This window comes from Myxocyprinus asiaticus, chromosome 7 (assembly GCF_019703515.2).
Source record: "Myxocyprinus asiaticus isolate MX2 ecotype Aquarium Trade chromosome 7, UBuf_Myxa_2, whole genome shotgun sequence".
In the NCBI taxonomy this organism is placed as follows: Eukaryota; Metazoa; Chordata; class Actinopteri; order Cypriniformes; family Catostomidae; genus Myxocyprinus; species Myxocyprinus asiaticus.
Window position 1 is genome coordinate 11768046 of NC_059350.1, and position 20356 is coordinate 11788401.

General features: G+C 35.8%; 2 protein-coding genes across 3 annotated transcripts in view; both read left to right on the forward strand.

Moving 5' to 3' along the window:
* Positions 1–4874, forward strand: part of si:dkey-37g12.1 (atrial natriuretic peptide receptor 1) — a 30637-nt gene extending 25763 nt beyond the window's left edge. The window contains exons 24-27 of the mRNA XM_051703782.1: positions 104–278; positions 1856–1954; positions 2139–2230; positions 2616–4874. Of these exons, the coding sequence (XP_051559742.1) occupies positions 104–278; positions 1856–1954; positions 2139–2230; positions 2616–2663 (414 nt within the window). The 3' untranslated portion in view covers positions 2664–4874. The remainder of the gene's footprint in view (positions 1–103; positions 279–1855; positions 1955–2138; positions 2231–2615) is intronic.
* Positions 4875–10702: 5828 nt separating this feature from the next.
* Positions 10703–19018, forward strand: LOC127444430 (5-hydroxytryptamine receptor 4-like). 2 transcript variants are annotated; one of them, XM_051703798.1, is made up of 2 exons: positions 10703–10783; positions 16594–19018. In XM_051703798.1, the coding sequence occupies exon 2, from the start codon at positions 16604–16606 to the stop codon at positions 17675–17677; it is 1074 nt and encodes a 357-aa protein (XP_051559758.1). In that variant the 5' UTR covers positions 10703–10783; positions 16594–16603; the 3' UTR covers positions 17678–19018. The 2 variants fall into 2 exon arrangements, with proteins under 2 accessions (XP_051559758.1, XP_051559759.1); XM_051703799.1 differs by lacking the exon at positions 10703–10783 and adding an exon at positions 12492–12504.
* The last annotated feature ends 1338 nt before the right edge of the window (positions 19019–20356 follow it).

A 20356-nucleotide genomic window follows, 5' to 3' on the forward strand; every position in this document is an offset into this window, starting at 1 on the left:
CACACTTTGACCAAGCCAGGAGGCACACTGTCATGCAAACCTTTTTCCAATCCATGTTAAATTTAGAATATAGGTTGCATGATGTCTCCTTTACTGTATCCAGGTTGAAACCATTGGTGATGCCTATATGGTAGTGTCAGGCCTGCCTATAAGAAATGGAGACGACCACGCAAAAGAAATAGCTAGAATGTCTTTAGCTATAGTGCAGGGCATGAGGAGCTTCCACAGCCCACACATATCTCAACAGCAGCTGAGAGTCCGCATTGGAGTCCATTCAGGTAATATCTGGATGGTGACAGAGTTTTGGCTGTGCTATTCATTTATATCCTCTTGCCTGCATAACCCCTGATTAATCAAATAGATTTAAGCTGATGATTTGAGTGTATTTGTGGATTCTAATGTATGTTGTTATTTTGAACAGCAGCCCTTCATATTCATGCTAGAAAAGCATTTGTACTCTTTTACTAAAAAATGCACAACCACACAATAGAGTTGTAATATGCAACTTTAAAGGAATAGTTCACCCAAAAATGAAAATTCTGATATAACTTACCCTTATGTCTCTCCAACCCTTATGAATTTCTTTCTTATGCATAACACACAAGATGTTTTAAAGGAATTTTCCAGTTTCCATACAAGTTGAGCTCAATCGACAGCATTTGTGGCATAATATTGATTACCACACCTAAAAATGAAAACCAATCCCTAAACATTAAAATACTCTCTGTTTCAAAAGGATAGGCACAAGACATAAACAATATGCATGTTAAAATGATTTAAGTTTGATAAAATCGCTTGCTAATCTTTTCTGAACAAAGTAATATCCAATTTTACAACTCCATTGCCAGACTACATAATGCTGCAAACCCTAAAACCCTAAAATAACCTTAAAAATGTAAACAATTTAAACAACTTTACAGCTCAAATAATACATGTATTTTAACAGAAGTATTAATGTAATTGCTTTTATAAAATTATAAGCTTCACATTTCTTTCTTTAAACCCTCCAAAAATTGGCCCCATTCACTTCCGTTGTAAGTTCCTCACTGTAGTCTTGATTTTTGCATTTTTTAAAGAAAAGGAGGAACGAGTCAGTTATTTTTATGGTAATCAACATAATGCCGCAATGCTGTCGATTGAGCTTAACTTGTACTGAACCTGGAATACTCTAATGAATATTGCGGTTTGTCTTTTCAGTACAACAGCAGTTGATAGTGACTCACTTTAAACCTTAAAAAAGTCCCAAAAGGATCATAGAAGTAGTCCATTCGACTCATATGTCATATTCCAAGTCTTCTGAAGGCACATAACTAGGTTTTGGTAAGAAACAACCAGAAATGTAAGTCATTTTTCAGTCAAAATTTTGAAGTTCATTCATGACTGCTATAAGAGATGCTCGTTCACAGTGGTTTGCATGTTCAATCAAGAACTTGCTTTGTTTAGCGCTAAAAACAAAAGAAGTTCTTGCATGAACATGTGAAAAAACACTGTGTTCTGCATAAAAAAGAAAGTCATACTGATTTTGAACGACATTAAGGTGAGTAACTTGTGGTAGAATTTTCATTTTTGGGTGAACTATTCCATTGTATAACTATTCCATAGCCTTAATAATTAACAATGCATAATTATATTTCCGATGACCAATAAAAAACTTGTCAATATAGGCCTTGCCTCCTGATGTTCACAACTTTAAAAGAGCCACATAAGGATTTTCATTGAGTCCTGCTGCAATAGAGGAATATAAGAAACTTTATCTGAAGTATATTCATTATCTCCTACAGAGGATGTGGACAAACTCAACACAAAATTTCAAGCATACATTTTTGAAACATCCCTGACATATCATATGTTATAGGGCCCTGTGTTACAGGGGTTGTGGGTCTGAAAATGCCACGCTACTGTTTATTTGGAGACACCGTGAACACCGCCTCCAGGATGGAGACATATGGATTACGTAAGAATACTTATGAAGGACGTGCTGACAGGAGATTTGTAACATATGTCAGCAAAGCATTTTAAATGAAACTTATGTGAAGGATGTTGCATGATCTTGTCACTGTGCACTTGACTTTTTGGTATGAAAGAGGAGACAAATACAATTGCATGGGCATCATGATTTTTCCCTTGTCCTTCTACAGCACTGAGAATCCATGTGAGCAGTTCCACCAAGTCTCTCCTTGACACTTTCAAGACTTTTCATTGTGAACTGAGAGGTGACATCCAAATAAAGGTACAGAGTTTCTGTCACATATTGACATGCACCTTGGGAAACACCATCTTGTCTCAACAAATCTCCTTAATTCAGCTGATTCTTGTCACTCTTGATATGAATTTTAGGATTGGTGCCTTCAGATTACTTGTGCTAACAGTGGCAAATCCATTGTGTTACAAAACCAAAGTGGAACCCATTAATAAAATGACATCATAATTGCAATCAAAGCTGTAAACATTTATAATCGCAAAGTTACATAGCAACAACATTTCAAGAGTGGAAATATTTATTGTTAATGAGACACAGCTGGTAAGGACCTATAAATAGCTCTCAATAGCCTCTTACTAACAACAGTTTTGAAGCTTCTGATCTGCTTTCACCTCTCTGTTCTCTTCCATTTCAGGGAAAGGGCTGGGTGAGAACGTTCTGGCTTTTGGGAGAGGACCAGTAAACTAAATGTTCTTCTAAAAAGTATTTCCTCCCCTTTTTTTTTATAGCCAACTAATGTATATAATGTTACTTTGTTTTTATGCAACAGTTAGTTCTGGCTCTTTGTAATCTGATTGGACAAGACTCATTCCAAGAGTGCTAATATTTACTATAGTATAACAGCACTGGAACGCTTGACCGTTTGTATCGGTACGCTTGTCCGTGTTTGCGGCATTCCAGACAAGCTGTCAGTCAGTGCATTTACACACACAATGGTTGATCCTGCTTTGGCTTCCTTTTGAACTATTTTTTATTAGCAGACGAATAATAGAAAAAAATAACTGTCCATATTGTGTATAAAATGTAAATTATTCAATATTTTTGCTTATATAACAGTTAGTTCCGGTCTTCGAATCTGATTGGACTAGAGGCATTGCAAGAGTGTTGATATAGTAGTCATATCAGCTCTGGTATCCTTCACTGTTTGTACCAGTCCACTTATGTTCATGGCATTCCAAACTATAGTCTAAGAGCAGTTCAGATGTGTATGAGCATTTTGATTCATCCCTGTGACATCAAATATTTCAGCCAGCAGGTGACAACAAAAGACCATCTTTTATGTGTGTATGTGTTTGAGCATGTCGAGTTGGCGTTTAGAGAGACTGCGTTGTGAGTCAGTGCGCAAGTTTCATTGACGTCATTGTCTCTCACTCCAAGATCACTCAGATTCTTACTACACTATAGCTGAGAAATAAAGCTAAACTAACAGCTTCAGCATTACTGCCGATCACAGCTGAGTGTCGCGACAGATGGAATAATCAAAAGCGCTCAGGATGCCTACCTGATACCCAAAGTTTCAGAGTTGGGAGGATACGTAAATTGTCAACATGGCAGAGAAGAGTCTGGTTTCTGTGTCAGTGTTAAAATTAGAGTTCCCCAAGATATATACAAGAATGACACTGGCGTCCCTCATGTTTTCTCTCTGACAACAAAACACTTGAACATGAGTGAAATACTTGTAGGATATTTCCCATAGCACGTCCGATAGTAAGCATCACTTCACGATCACTCGGAGCGGATTACTACAGCATTAATGCTGATGAATATAGATAAACTAACAGCTTCAGCATTACTGTTCATCACACCGCAGGTAATCACACGCTCAGTCGCTCTCTCTCTCTCTCTCTCTCTCTCTCTGTCATTCACACAAATGCACACATCCTTGGTTCTTGCTACTCTAATAACTTGTTAGAAACTGCCCTAGCCGTCATTACTTGTTCTAAAGTGATGCTTTTGAAAGCTTGGGTGCATCTTTTGAATTAGCAACGCAGATTCTCATGCATGATGGAAGAAAGTAGTTCCGCACACAGTTGGGTTTTTTGGGACAGTCCTTAGTGTTTCTTAGTTGTTTATTGCTTGTTCATTGAATTGTTGTATAAAAAGCAATATCACACTCACAATCATGCTGTTGCACTAAATATCAGCACTCTTGCTCTTGTGAAATGGACGGTTTGCTGTATTGTAGGTCACAGATTATTTATTGCTATATCAGTAGCAAAGTAGTGTTTTCTCTATTACAGAATTCTGTCCAAATGACATTTTTCTTCAAATTATTATTATTATTGTTATTATTATTTTTTTATTTATTTTTTATTAGCTCATCTCTGAATTGCATGTAGACATGTTTATTGGCATTCTTACCAGCTTATCCAGTGTGCACAAATGCTGTGTGCATGCTTGTTCACATTTTGATATCAAAAGCAGGGAATAACCCAATGATTTCCAATCTCATGTAAACACTGTTTTCTTGATTTGTTTGATTTTTTTGAAAAGGCAGATTTTTGGTAGTCAGCATACTGGTGTGCATATAAACACTCACTGTCTAGTAACAAAGTTCTAGTATAATACTTATCCACAATGTTGATTGGGCTGGAACGGAATGGAAGATAGCATCAAAAATATCTGATTTGTTCTTATTTATTTATTTAATTATTCAATTGTGTTTTGTTTATAACATTGTAAAAGTCACTGTGCAATGTATGTATTTTTGCACATTATAACAACATTGTTTCCATCCATATCAAATTGTCACAATAAATTCTGTCATTTCTACTCATTTTTTTATTTGTTTCATTTTATTAATTGGTAATTAAATTCAATGTAATGAACTTACCAATGCAGGTTGTAGCTTTTGCTTTGACTTTACATGAAAATTTAAGGCAGCAATTTAACTTCATACTTTTTTTCCCAGTGTATATTTTTTTCCCGTATATTGTACAATACAAATAAAGTAATTCCACCTCTAATATTCACAGTGCTGTACATTTTGGACATGTTGGACTATATCCTATAATTGGTTACCTATATGGATTCTGCTCTGCTGAGAGAGCAGTTCATTACATTAATAGCGCTCTAATTCCATGTTTGACCCTCGGTGAGTCATGCCCCCTTCTGGCTTTTAACCAACCCGCTCCGTCCTGCACAGCCAACACAGCTTTCACTAAAAGCCTTTAACTCTCATACAGTGTTGACAGCAAACCTCTAAAAACTCCAGATTCAATCTTAATGGTCAAATTACCATAGTTGAAAAGGACTTTCCATATTGGCATTACTCTTTTCTTACTTTCGTCTACTTTTTGAGATTCTTTGATCACCCCCCCCCCCACCACACACACACACACTATTTTTAAGCTAGGTGCTGCTGCTTAGAATTGCTCTGTGTCTTGTTAGGGGGAGAAATAGAAAGGATAGCATTAGCATTATCATTGCGGTCTGTGCTCTTTTAGAGTTTATAGAAAACGTGTCTGATATGGCAAGAATTTACGCCTGCAGATAATCTTCAATTCTAACATTTCAGTCTGTTCTTAAGATTTACACATTTTAATTGTATGACACATTTTCATCAAACTGAATTAAGTAAATTTTTTAAAATGGTGTAATGGTCCCAATTTATATTAGGGGTCTTTCTACTAGTAGCCTACTAACACTAAAATACATACAATACAATGCACTTATTGTGTATCTACATGTTTCCTGCAAAATGTTCACAAGATTCACATTTGCTGCTACTGTGGTTGAGCTATGAGTTAATTTAGGGTTAGGGTTTAGAGTAGGGTTAGGGTAAGGGTTGGGGTAGTGTTGGGTTTAGGATTAGGGGTAAAGTTAACAGTGTAACTACAAATGTAATTAAATGCAGGTACTTTAAATGTTAGTACAATGCAACATGTTTATACATAACAAGTACATTGTATCAAATGCTTAAGTACATAGTAGTTAAAGACACCTAATATAAAGTGGGTATGACTTCAGAATAAATGTAAAGCATTTAATTACAATTAATGAGGAATATGAACATTTAAAACAGTTTGGTAAATGGCAAAGCAACTACAATTGCTTTGGCATTAATTGAACAAATTTAAATAATTTAAATAAATGTAATATATATGTAGTGTAATATATATGATCAAAAGTGTTGAAAAAGAAACATGAACTCAAAATGTATCTAATAGGCTTTAATTTGTGCCACAAAAATGTAACTACACTGTACAGCTCCCAAACTCCCTCATATATTGGATTTAAAAGATGTTATGCAGATGTGACACCACTGTTGGCACATTTCTGACTACAACAGTTTCGTGTAGAGATTTAAGAATGGGAAATTCTTAATATGAACACATTAATTTCAAAAAAGAACAATAACATGTTTTAATTCTAAATTTAAATTTGAATCACTCATGTAAAATTAGTTCAGATCACTAAAGGTGTTATTTAAGATCCTGTGCTGAAACTGAAGATAAACATGTTTGTCCTAAATTCATTTCTTCCTCTTGTTGTTGCCTGCTTCCTGCAATATAGGATATAATGTATTCCTGAAGTGGGAACGGCACTCATCCAAGGCCACTTTAGCAATTTCCCTCCGGTTAAGATTCTTGTCACGGAAGCTGGATCAGTGTAAAAAGACAGCGTCCTCTGAGAGGTACTTTCTTGTAATGAGCCAAGTCCCCTGACAGCTGATTTGTCTTAGGCACTGAAAGTGCTGATGGGGTGGCTTCTTTTATGATCGCATTGTTGTGTCAGTAGTAGTCAGTGTTGTTATAAGCTACATTCAGGTCATGTTTACAGTAGATATGGTTTGTGCAGTATGTTTGCTTTGGCCGTTTGCCAGGAAGGCTCTGGCTCACTGTGGACAGTCATTGGCTGGATAAGAAATCATGAGCGGGTCAAGTGCATATGATCTGGGTGGTGTTGGGTGAGAAGGGTCTATAGGAGATGTGCCTGAACGGATCTGTGCTTCACTCTCTGACTCCCATTGTAGTCCCATCAATCTCCAGAGGCTGTCAGTGACAGGGCTGCTGACCACTCCACAATTATATAAGCTTGTTTTCTTTATGTGATGACCTGATAAGATGTTGACATGGCCAGACTCAAATACTTAATCAGAGCATTGTTTTTGTTACATGGATGCAACTGAACAGGAGAGTTTTAAACCAAACATCCTGGATCAGATTGAAGGATATCCTGATTTCTTTAGACAGTAAAAGGCAAAGACTGTTATTTCGTGCTCAAAGAAATGCACATACTGTATGTATTTTATGCAAAATATGAAGCATGTATGTACTGTATAATGCATTATAAAGCTATTCCAGATGCAATGTAAGGCAATCCCAATACGTCATAATGCACCTTATAGATAGATTTGTCTTCAGCATTTATTTATAATTTAAAAATCATCGCCCTTTGGATTTAGATTTGGAATTTGAATTGACCACGCCCCAGGATGTTGAATTTAAATTGGAATTGGAATGACAGAATGAGGAATTTACTGAATTGAAATGGGGGGGGGGGGAAATCAATACAGTCACACAACAGAAGTTTTGCAACAATAATTATATTGACTAATTTTGAGGAAATATGCCTTCAAATTTCTGTGATTCGAATTCCGGTAAGCACCAACCGATTTCAGCAGCAAAACTTTCGACTTACTGTTGCCAGATTCACTGTGTGATAATTGCAGTTTCAAGTGGGTCCGCAGAGAAAAAAATAATTATCAAAATATTAATAACTACAGTCTTGACCAACACAAAATTGTATCGTTTTAAAGCTTAGAAGCTGTACTTTACAATGCATGTAGGCATTATGACCAAAACTGAACAAGTGCTTTAAAATTTGCAGACAATAAATTTCACTGCACATATTATTGTAATCGGTTAAAACATCAAACTGATCAAATAGCCATGTGTTATATGTCATTGGAAAACTCTCAAAGAGAAGAATACAACAAGCCTTTTTGTTTTACTCAAAAATATAAAAAAATAAATAGTGAGTAATAGCTAAGTGTATGTCTTTGACATACATGTTACATGTAAACAGGTGTTGCTTATGTGTAATGTTTTGCCGGGTTTTCACTTAAAACGGAACATAAAATATATATACCATTACTTAGAGAAGGTGGTTATTTTTAAAATGAGCCCACACACAACGTAATTGGATGCATAGTTGATTAGATAATCCACACGAAGCACAGTGTGCACACAGCACTTAATGTGCTATCTGGCTAAAAACACATAAGCTTTCCTGGATCAGATGACATCATCGGAAATAGTACGTTGTCCAGCACCATGGAACAATAAACACATCATTTTAGGATTTAGATCGCTGCAAAAAGAGGTGGACGTCATCCAAATATGGACAGAGAGGATTGTTCACTCTAATTAATGAGATCTCATTACTCATTACAGAAAGAGAGTATATATTTAGTCTTTGTTGTACTGTATTTGCATGTGTAATTAGTTCTTATGTACATTTATTATGTTTTATTTGTTTGGAGACATTTTTGGACACTAGGATAAATTATTTTTGTAATGTTGTATCAACACAAAATTTTACTCAAAAATACAGTAATAACTTTTCAGATTTTTCATCAGTCTCTTAGGCTGAGAATCTCAGAATTTATCATAATCTATATCATTTAAAAAAAAATGTTTTAATGATACCAAACACTCGACCCTCTTTGTTTTTGTTGTATAGTTATAAGCCTTAAATTTTGCGTATGCCACTGAAACAGAAAATCTTTAAAAACTTCCTTAGAGCTTAAAAGGTTAATGGACAACAATGTGTTATATAAGGCATTGATATGTATACCTTTACAATGCATTAAAACAACAAAGTGACTATTTGCACTAGGTGTAAATAGCATCTGCCACACAGTGCTGCTATTTGCACTAAAATAGTCTTGTGGAAACACACAAATTGAAGTAAACCTGCACCCCCCAAAGTGTTGCCTGATGGTAAAGTGTGTAAAGGCTTTTTTTAAAGACGACCTGGGTTCGATTCCACCTTTTGTCCCAATTTTTCCAATCCTAGTTCCTGTTTCCAATCATAATATTTCCTTTAATACTACTTATAATAATAAATCAAAATTAATATAAAGTTTGATTGCCTTGCAGTGATTTGATCACGGTGATGGTCAGGGAGTTGAGAGAAAGGTTTGGTATGGGTAAAATCAACCATGGTTTAATTATAGTAATATTGTAGTACCCATGTTTTTTTGGCAGAAGCCATAGTTTTAATTCAGTTAATCATGTTTTTACAACAGCAGTATGGTGTTAATATACTAACCATGTTTAATTTTGTGGTTACTATGATTTTACTACAAAATACAATGGTGATACTATGGTTACTGTTGTAAAACCATGGTACATTTTTGTAGGTAAGTTTAGGGTTAGGGGTAGAGGTTGGTGTAGTGTATATGTGGGACTCCAAATAAACACAGTAAACACACTGTAGTGATACTGTACTTTAGTATTTCAGTAGGAGTGCAAATAGTATCTGCCACTATTTGGACCGGGGTGCAAATAGCATCTACCACTTTGAACTTAGTGCAAAGAAGATGATTTAGTGCAAATAGCCTCTGCCTTAATATACCTTTACACAATTCTATAGGGTTTCACAGATAGTGTTACTATATTGGTAAATCCTAAAGTAGCCTGGCATAGCAACAATGTAATGTAGTCTGTGATTACCTCCAATAGATTATGTAGTTATAGTCATACAGTATCCTTGATTATATTCATAATTAACAAAACTCTCATTATGCAGGGCTCAATGCAACACATCCCTGCCTGTTGGTCACAATCTGCTCTTTCAATAGCGCAGATGCTCTGTGCCTCTCCTGACGAACACTCACATTACATATGAATGACTGGACTGGAGACACCGCTGGCCAAGGAACGAGTGTGCCTTTTATCTGGGAGCAATTGAAACCCCCACATGTTTAATTAAAGCTCATCCTACACACTTGAGGGGCTTGAGCGCAGACGGTCCAGGTATGTAGCACAGCTTCACCTGCCTCATTCAGCAAAGTAGAGGGAAAAGGCTGAGCGAGTGGAGTTTAGGAGTTGAGAGGAACCACACAGAACCGCATGTGCCAGTCTAGCTGCACAGATTCTGAAATGCCCTGGAGTGTCCTGTTGTACAGAGCAGCAGTAGAGCTGCCATTAGCAGATGTTTGAAATGGATCCACATTAACTTTTTTTTTTTTTTACCTAATTACCCGTTTTAGGCATTGCTAATTATATGCACCAGTTTCAGTATGCTGATGAGGGCACTGCGCAATATTGTTAAAGTGTTAGTGGTCCAGAGGGTGCCAGATGTTGCAATACACTGAAACATGCATAGCACAGTACAGCTAACTTCACAATGTAGCAACAGTAGTATGAAATCACTATGTTTCCTATTTTCCACTGAGGAACAATAATTATTTTATCTGTTGCAAACATCAAGCATAATTTAGAAAACATTACAGCATATGACCTCTCTTTTATAGTTATCTATTCTGGGTGACTTTGATGTTCGCATTCGCCACACAGAGGAAAAGCTAACGGTTTAGGAAATCTGATGGATGTGAGGTTGATTTGCATAACAATGCCCATCTCTTAATACCCAATGCACAGGCACCCACACACACACGCCCCGCCTACATTCTGATCAAAAGGACCAGTTTAGTGGTTATTATGTGGCATATGTAAATTATCAAACACATCCTCACTTCACTAGCGGAGCTGCTACTGCTCCATTCATCCAGTGGAAATGGAGCAAACAAGTAGAGTCAGTTAAACATGTGATGACAGAAAAAAACTGAAGGTGAGTATATCTGATTTGATTTAAGTTGTGGAGCTAGATTGTTAATCTAACATACTTAGATGCTTCATAAAAATACTGTAGTGATGAGAGAGTTGGGTTTTATTATTATTGTTGTTGTTTTATTATTATGCTTATTTTTAAATGGATTATTTAGTATTGTATCTTTAATTGACATTTTTAAGAGTACATGCTCTCCATAATTGTTTTTAAAATTTACTGTTTACTAATAATAATAATAATTATTATTTATTATTATTATTATACTTTCAAATAAATTATTTTGTATTTCATCTTTAATTTACTTTTTAAGAGTAAATGCTCCCAATAACTGTTTTTAAAATGTACTTTATTATAATAATAATAATATTAATTATTATTATTATTATTATTATTATTATTATTTTAAAATTGATTATTTATTATTTTATCTTTAATTTAGTTTAACTTTTAAAGTATTTTTTATTTTTTTTTACAAGCATAGTGTTTGCTTTTAAATATAAATATCTGGTATGTCTAGATCAGCTCCAGAATTGTTCTTTTTAATTTTTTTTAATTACGTTACCATGAGCCCAGTATGTCCTTTTGGTGATCCCATTTATGAGTGACAGGTCTGTTAGTCTCCTCGGTAGTGTGGGAAGATGAGTTGTAGGCAGCCTTCTTTTGGTAGATAATACTGTAAACATGTCTGACTGAAATGGACATTCCTGCCCAGCTCATTCTCTAACCTCAAATTCCTTGAAAGTACAAACATACTTAAGTGAGTTGGCAGAATGCAGCAATTTGATTTTGGGTAAACTGTTTTGCTTGGAGCACGCCAGAGATGGGTTTTGTTCAAGAATAACAAACAAAGCAAATGATAGCACAATCATGTTGGATTTCCAGTGGCTTTGGTTTAAATGTGAAAATTAAATGGATGAGTGGCAAACTATTTTCATTGCCTCCAGCAGTGGTTAGGTAAGCTTGAGAATATAAACAAATAAAAACTGTTTAGATATTTTCCCTCAGTTTAAGCAGGGGAGAGCTTTTGTTGGGGAACAGATAAGTGTTCTGTTATGGTCTGCAGGTCTTAATGAACTTGGTCAAAAATGAACACTTGTCTTTGTTATACACTTAGGATTAGGCAGTGTTTACATCTTTTGGGGTAGAGTTTAACTGGTCTTGTTTGAGATAAGAAAGGAAAACACACACACACACACACACACACACACACACACACACACACACACACACAAACTTTTTATTATTTCATTGTGGGGACTCTCCATAGACTTCCATGCTTTTTATGGATTTTATACCGATCTAACGATCATTTCTATCCCCTAAACCTACCCCTAAACCTAACCCTCACAGAAACCTTTTTGCATTTTTACATTTAAAAAAAAATAAAACAACAACAACAAAAACAAAACATTTAGTATGTTTAGTATGTTTAATAAGCCATTTCCCTCATAGGGACTGCTGGCTAGGCCCCACAAGGTAGGTGATCTCAGGTTTTACTATCCTTGTGGGGACATTTGGTCCCCACAATGTAGTATAAACATGTACGTACACACACACACACACACACACACACACATGTATGCACATCTAGTTTACTTAATGTTCCTTTCCAACTGTCTTTAACCAATTTTCTCAGAATGTTGTGTTGATGCTTACGGGCACGTACTGCGAAGTGTGTCTGCACAGGATGTTCTTAAAGATCACCCGTTGATTGGTCAAAGGTATAGAGTGTGTTTTGTTTATGTATATTTGCATGCATGCATGCATGTGTGTGTGTGTGTGTGTGTTTCTCTCTGTGCATGTCTGGTTATTTTTTTGTCTAAGCAAACAATGTCTGCACTCCTAACCTCTTGCATCCATCATTGCAAATCACAAACTAAGAGGAACACACTGAATTGTATCACTATAATTTAGCAGGCAGGATTTCTGCTGTTTCCATGTAATTTTGCATGTGAATTGCAAGATGAAAATGTGCAATATAAAACTCACTTCAGACATTTGATGTTCCTATATTTTTAGTGCCATTCTTCAGAACCAATCAGTCTCAATCTACTATTTTGTTATAGGGAAACATCATTATGTAGACTTATTATGTAGTTCTGTATTCATACAGCACTATTTTAATATTCATGAGTATTTATGATAATGCTAACAGAGGTCACTTGAAAAAAATAAAATTTGCACAAAAGTTGATATTAATCCACACAGGATCCATAATCTGAATGCATAATCAGATAAACTGAGGCCACATCTTCAGTAGTCCATTGTCATTTAAAAAGCTTTCTTAACCTCCTGAGATTATGTGTGACTGCTGTGTGCATTTTCCGTTTCCATTTTAGGACTGAATGCACTTAGCTGCATAGAAAGCTATAGGATGCTCCCTTTCTCCCTATTTAGTGAATGACTTAACCTCCAGTATGCTGTCTGTCTTCACTGGTCTTAGCACAGTTTGAAATGCACCTTATTTTCATCCTAACTCCATATAAAGCCTCTGAAGCAACATTTTTCAGCTTTTGGATAAACCTATTTATTCTCAATGTAAAAATGCATAGTAAATATATACAGTAGGAATGCATTAACTAATGTTAATAAATAGAATTGTATTGCACAGTGATAACAAAATAAAATATAACAAAATGTAAATTAAAATGAAGCGAAATGACCCACAGATGTGTAAGAGTTGAAAGCTATTCAAAATAACTAACTTGTTTTTTCTACTTTTGAGGAAATGCGGAATGAGTTTCCACATATGTGGACATCATGTCTATCAAGGCACTGACGCGCAAAAAAATAAACAGGTTTTTTAATGAGGCATATCAAAAGAAATTAGAGACTCTCCTTTTTACAACCAAACAGGTTTCAGTGAAAAAAATGTAAAGAGATTTCTTACCAGAGGCACTTTTGTTGGTGCTGCATCCGAAGGAGTGCTTCGAGGAAATCGATGGCATGCTTTTGTGTCACGTGATTCGGTGTGGCAGAAGTTAACCCTTTAAATGATAGTACAGAGTCTTGTGAACAGTATTCATTCGTTTTTTATTCATTTAAATTCTGCGTTGCATATAGTGAAGTCAAACTACAAGGTCCATGCATGTGGACGCGGGGTTGCACAGGCTTAACATACATTTTTCCAAAGTATGTAGATATGGAGACCATTTTTGAAAGTCTCCTTTTTCGGTGGAGGAAAACGCCATCCCACTGTGAATGAGAGGAGTAAACCAACAGCATCAAAAATAATGCATTTTAAAATGAAAATATATGTCCACACTAATACGTTTTCATTTGAAAACTCTGTTTTCAGTTTCCTAATGTCAATGTTTTCCAAAGTATGCCATTTTGGAGAGTGTTTTCAAAAGACTACATTTTTGATGAAGGTAAACACCATTCTAGTGTGGATGAGATGCATAATTCTTGAAAAATGAATGCGTTTTTAAAATAAAAAGTATTAGTGTGGATGTGGCCTCTGTTTTTGGTGGAGAAAAATGGCATTCTAGTGTGGACAAGAGGTGTAAACCTAGCAAAATCAATGTGTTTTCAAATGAAAATGTATTAGGCCACACCCACACTAATCTGATTTTTCATTTGAAAACTCCTTTTTTTCAGTTTCCTAATGTTATCATTTTCAAAAGTATGCGATTATGGAGAGCATTTTCAAAGTCTCCATTATTGGCAGAAGAAAACACCTTTCCAGTGTTGATGAGAGGCATAAACATAGCAAAATCAATCTGTTTTCTGACAAAAATGTGGCAGTGTGGACATGGCCTAAAAATAGTAGAAAAAAACTAAATTCTAAAAGATTTTCTCTTTTTTTGATAGTGCCAGAGAGAAGAAAAATACCAAGCACTGTCTCTTGCTGTCATGCGGTCCCATTGGTGTTAATTAAAAATTTTATTGTTACTGAACTAAAACCATTCTTTTGCACTTTCATTCCCTTTTCCTCACTGCCAAACATCCCCAGATGTTGTTTTCAGGTTCTGTCACGGGCTGAGAAACATGACTGTCATTTGCTTGGAAATGACTCCCTTCTGCTTGGCTGGATCTGAGAGAATTCATTGGTGGTTTTGATTTAAGATGACATACATTTTACATGAAGAAAGTACACTGAAAGGTTTCTTCCTAACATCTAAACTATGTTATTTATTTATTTATTTTTAAATGTTAAAGTGTTTAATTAATGATGGAACTAATATTAGACCAGGGTCAGAACTAAGGGGGCTCTGGGCAAAAATGCCACCAAAAATGACAAAATAAATTCCTGAAATTCAAAATGTAATAAATGTGTCTTTTTTATTTTTTGTTTGTTTTTTTGTAACAGATCTTCTTTATGTTCAATTATTGTCCTAATTATACATATTATGCCATATATATTAACTGATGTGGATTTAATTCTTAGGGTAAGAGGTTATAAATCCTCATTCTTGAGAATTTGTATTAATGAATTGATTAAATTGAGACACAATTTATGTTTTAAATGGTTAGATTAAACAAAGAAGAAGAAAAAAATAAATGCCTTTGAAAATCAAATCCAGGGGGTAAATATTGCCCCTTAAAGGAATATTCCGGGTTCAATACAAGTTAAGCTCAATCAACGGCATTTATGGTAGGCCTATAATATTGATTAATAATATTTAATAATACCAGATTTATAATATTGATAATAAATTCAAAAATGTATTTTGAATTGTCCCTCCATTTCTTTACAAAATGCAAAAATCTGGTTTCCAGTGAGGCACTTACAATGGAAGATAAAGGGCCCAATACGTAAATGTTAAAACACTCATTATTACAAATGTATAGCCACAAGACATAAACAAAATGTGTGTTAACATGATTTTATCATGATAAAATCGCTTACTAACCTTTTCTGTGTAAAGTTATAGCTAATTTTGCAACTTCGTAACCATGGCGATTTAATATCAACAAACCCTAAAACCCTAAAATGGATAAAAATTACAATTTAAACAACTTTACAGCTCAAATAATACATTTTATACGAGTTTTAACCGAAGAATTAATGTACAGTAAGTGCTTTTATAAAATTATAAGCTTCACATTTAAACCCTCCAAAAATTGGCCCCATTGTAACTTTGATTTTTTTTGCTCTCTTAAAGAAAAGAGGGGTGAGTCTAAATAATTTTTTGTGGTAATCAACATTATGCCACAAATGCTGTTGATTGAGCTTAACGTGTATTGAACCCGGAATATTCCTTTAAAAAAATAAAGTTAATTTCTGCCTGTATTACAACATCTCTTTTGCATTATTTCTGATAGTGAAAAGAAACAATTAGATTGCATGCATTCAAACCCTATTTGTTTTTGCTCACATGCCAGTAGGGGCTAAGCTAAACTCTAACAATGCTGATGACATCTTAGGTATACACATTTGGTATGATGGGACATGCTGCAGGGATACCATTCCTGACACAATGTCAAGCTGATAGGCTCTTTATTATTCTTGGCAGATAGACTGATTGAGAGGATCCAAAATATTATGGAAGATTTGGCTTGGGTTTCCCAGTCTGTAAAGCTTTCCCAGCCTTACAAGAGTTGCAACTCAACAAAATGATTAATGGTGAAATAGACTGATTATTATTGTGTAGTGAAACGACACAGTCATTTTTTTGGTCTCGTTTATTAGTATACCAGTTTATTGGCACTACTGGAAAATATCTCAACAAAGATCGCACAACCATATTTGTTAATATAGTCATCTGAAAAGGTTCTTTTAAAAACAGAATGATGTGAGAGCAAACAAAACATTTATCAATGATCATGAGATAAATCTTGAATGCATGTGTCTCATTTATCACCAGGTTGAAAAGCATGGCAAACTTCTCGGAATGGACGAAAGGGAGTAACATTTCACTCGAGTCTGATTTTGAGCTCTGCGCCACGTTGAGAAGTTCTGGTTCCCGGGTCACACTCTATGTCTTCATCATCGCTGGGATCATCTGCACTGTTGTTGGCAACTTCCTGGTGGTGCTCGCCATTGCTTATTTCAAACAGTTGCAGTCTACCACTAACTATTTCGTAATGTCTCTGGCTGTAGCTGACTTCCTGGTGGGGTTGGTGGTCATGCCGTACAGTATGGTTAGAACAGTGGAAGGATGCTGGTATTTTGGCCCTACCTTTTGCCACCTACACTCCAGCTTGGACGTGATGCTCTGCACGGCATCTATATTCCATCTGAGCTGCATCGCCTTTGACCGCTACTACGCTGTCTGCAACCCCCTGGTATATTCGTTTAAGATGTCCCGTAAGCGTGTGGCTCTACTTATTGTGGTTTGCTGGGCTGTGCCTTTACTGATCTCCTTTGGCCCTATCCTCCTTGGGCTGCACAAGCTTGGCGTGAACGTTCCTTTGCCTGAGAACATGTGCGTTTTCTTCGTGAACCGCGTTTATGCTGTCATGGCCTCCCTTGTTGCGTTCTACCTGCCGATGGTGACCATGCTGGTGGCATACTGGAAAATATTTAAAGCAGCCAAGCGGCAGGCTATGCAGATAAGTGCCATGGAGGCACAGATGGCCTCAGGTGTGGGCAAGGACTCAAGTAAGAAGCAAAAACACCGCAACTCAATAAGGAGGGAAAGGAAAGCCGCCAAAACTCTGGGCATCATCATGGGGGTTTTCCTTCTCTTCTGGCTCCCCTTCTTTACTGTCAATATCGTTGACCCTTTCATTGAGTATGGGACTGCTGGTGTGATATGGGATGTGTTCCTGTGGTTGGGGTACATCAATTCCTCCCTAAACCCTTTTCTCTACGGTTTCTTCAACCGCTCTTTTCGTAGGGCTTTCCTCATGATCATGGGCTTCAGAATTTGTCTGCATGGCTCAGTCCAAGGAACGGACCTCTCTCACTCGAAAAAAGATGCCAATGAGCGCACCGAGAACCAGTAGACCATAGCAGCGGTTTGTTTGTATTAGTAATATGTGCTGTCAAAAATCCCAAGCTTGTTTCTGTGCTTATCCAAGGTATTCCTTGTTGTTTGTTGAACAAGTATGAGGTGGCAACAAGACTGACCTACAAATGGAGTAACTACACCAACACTAAAACAAAAAGAGAAAAATGGCTTCAAAGTTTTTTGATTGTCCAGCAAAGATGTATGGAGCGCAACACTGCCCGCATATTTTTTCAGCTGTCTTGGTTCTGGAAGTATTTTCCCCATTCATTTCTTCCACAGGGGTTTCATGAAATCCTTACTCAAAAAAAAAAAAAAAAAAGTCCTAAGCTATGAATCAAACCAACCAGCTCTGAGGTAAATCACAACTTTACTAGCTTTAATTTGAAGCAAAAAAGCATTTGACAGTTGGACAAAACAAAGCTACAAGACTTTGTGCTTAATGAACTGCAATCCTGTTAAGTATTGCGAATGACGTAATCAAATTAAAAACAATGGTAAACTGTAAAACTATTGATTTAAAATTGTTGGTTATAAGTATAGAAACAATATATTGTAATTGTATTGCAAAATATTCAGATATTTGCAAATATACAAGAAGTTTGAGAGTGTAGGAAGACCAACTTGGTTGCGTCATTCACAGTATGTCATGCGAGTGGGTGGTCGCTACAGTGCTTGTTTGGTGTGCTTTGTTAGCCATAATTCTCTGATTGGTGAAGCATCAGGATCATTCTTCAGGATCATGAGTAGCATAGTTCTTTACCAGGAATTATGCTATTAAACACAATTTTTAAAAACTAAAGTTGTAATAACACAAGGTGGCTTCAACAGAAGCATACACCTTTGATAAACAACATCGGAGCTTACGGTAGGTCTGTCATTATGTCTGTCTATGTTAGCGTTAATAATTAATTCGTCACCGTAAAAAATGAATGGGATTTTTACTTCCAGAACCTGACTGTTGTTCTCTATTACAAAACAGTCTTAACTCTGTTTCTCTGAATCTGAGTATGGTCACATCATACACTAGGAGACCTGATTTTGGTTTTACTGTAACAAAATTTTGACAAAATGTGTAGTTACTGCATTTTGACTGCAAGGCAGAAGAGAAGCATAATACTGTTTACTTAAAGGGATAAAAGGTATCTCCTGTGTGCCCCATTTTGATTTCTAAACAATACAACAACTTGTGTAAAATGATAAAACACAAACCTCAATTTAGTAGTTTGCACTAAAAACACAGCAAGTGATAAACTGCATGAAAACATTGTGCTTTGGTGTTGAACTTCCTGTAGAAATATGAATGTTTTCTTCCAATTATTAGTGTTTACTCTGAATAAATTAGTTACCTGGTCTGCATTTATTTATTTATTTATTTATTTATTTATTTATTTTTTTACATTTGGTGCTCTGGAGCAAATAATCCTTCATTCTATTGCTCAGTGTATTGTTGACACAAATTCAAGGTGTATTGAAGGTAACAGACAGAACTTTATCTTATGTATACTAGCAGAATTCTGTGCATTCTGTAGATAGTGGTACAAGGCAAGCTTTTACAGTTATATTTTAAAATGGCTGTGGGAAAACATTTTTAATTTTTTTCAGAAATAGTTCAACAAAATATGGCAGCATGTGATAAACAACGGGGAACAACCGAGGAACAGAAGGCTTTGTTATTTCAGGGTACTTAGCCTCTACTTAGCCTGCCCTGTACAGGACATACAGTGCCTTTCAACAGAAATGCTCTAAAAGTATGTGACACATCCTCCCCCATCACAGACCATAGCACCCCTGCTAAATATAGAGTCAGAGCTAAATATGTATTAGAGCAAATGATGGAAATTAAATCATAGTCATATTTTCTTGATATAATTATTATGTAATGACTGAACATTTTGGACATAGAACTGGCCCCAGCTGGTCTGCCTACTTCATCCATGAGGAAAACAAAGATAAACGGGATGGGGGATGGCAGTTCTTTATGATCATAAATGTATGTACTGTAGGGGAAACCTGGGCTGGTTGTCATAATTTTTACTCCAGTGAATATTTCTCAGGCTAGGTTTATTTTTTAAAGTCAACTTCTGTATAGCTACATACCTTAAAGTCTTGGCTACAAAAACACGCTATTGAAAATGTTCACATTTCACCCCAAATTTTTACCCCAGGAAAAATATATTTAATTGAACACATGTTGACCTTCTGTGACAAAATGCCCCAATAGCAGTTCACCCTTGCCTGAATGTATGCCAGTGCTGTTCTCTGTGTTCACTTGTTTACCCAACTTATATAACACAAATATTACGTTATTAAAATTTTAGATTGAAAGATAGAATTCACAAAAATTACTGTAATTTAAGAAAGTTTTGGAGTAGGTTTTTAAATCAACATACAAATCAACTGCTAGAGAGAACTGTGACTCGAAAACCTTATAGTTAATGAGATATAGCCCTTGCGACAACTTTCCCATGTGACAAATAGCCCCAGTCTCCTCCTAATTTTTTTTGGTTCCACTTTATATTAGGTGTCTTTAACTACTATGCACTAACATTAAAATACATACAATACAATGTACTTTTTGTGTAACTAACTTTTCTGCAAAATTCTCAAAAGATTAACATTTGCTGCTACTGAGGTTGAGCTATGGGTAGGTTAAGGAGTAGGGTTAGGGGTTAGG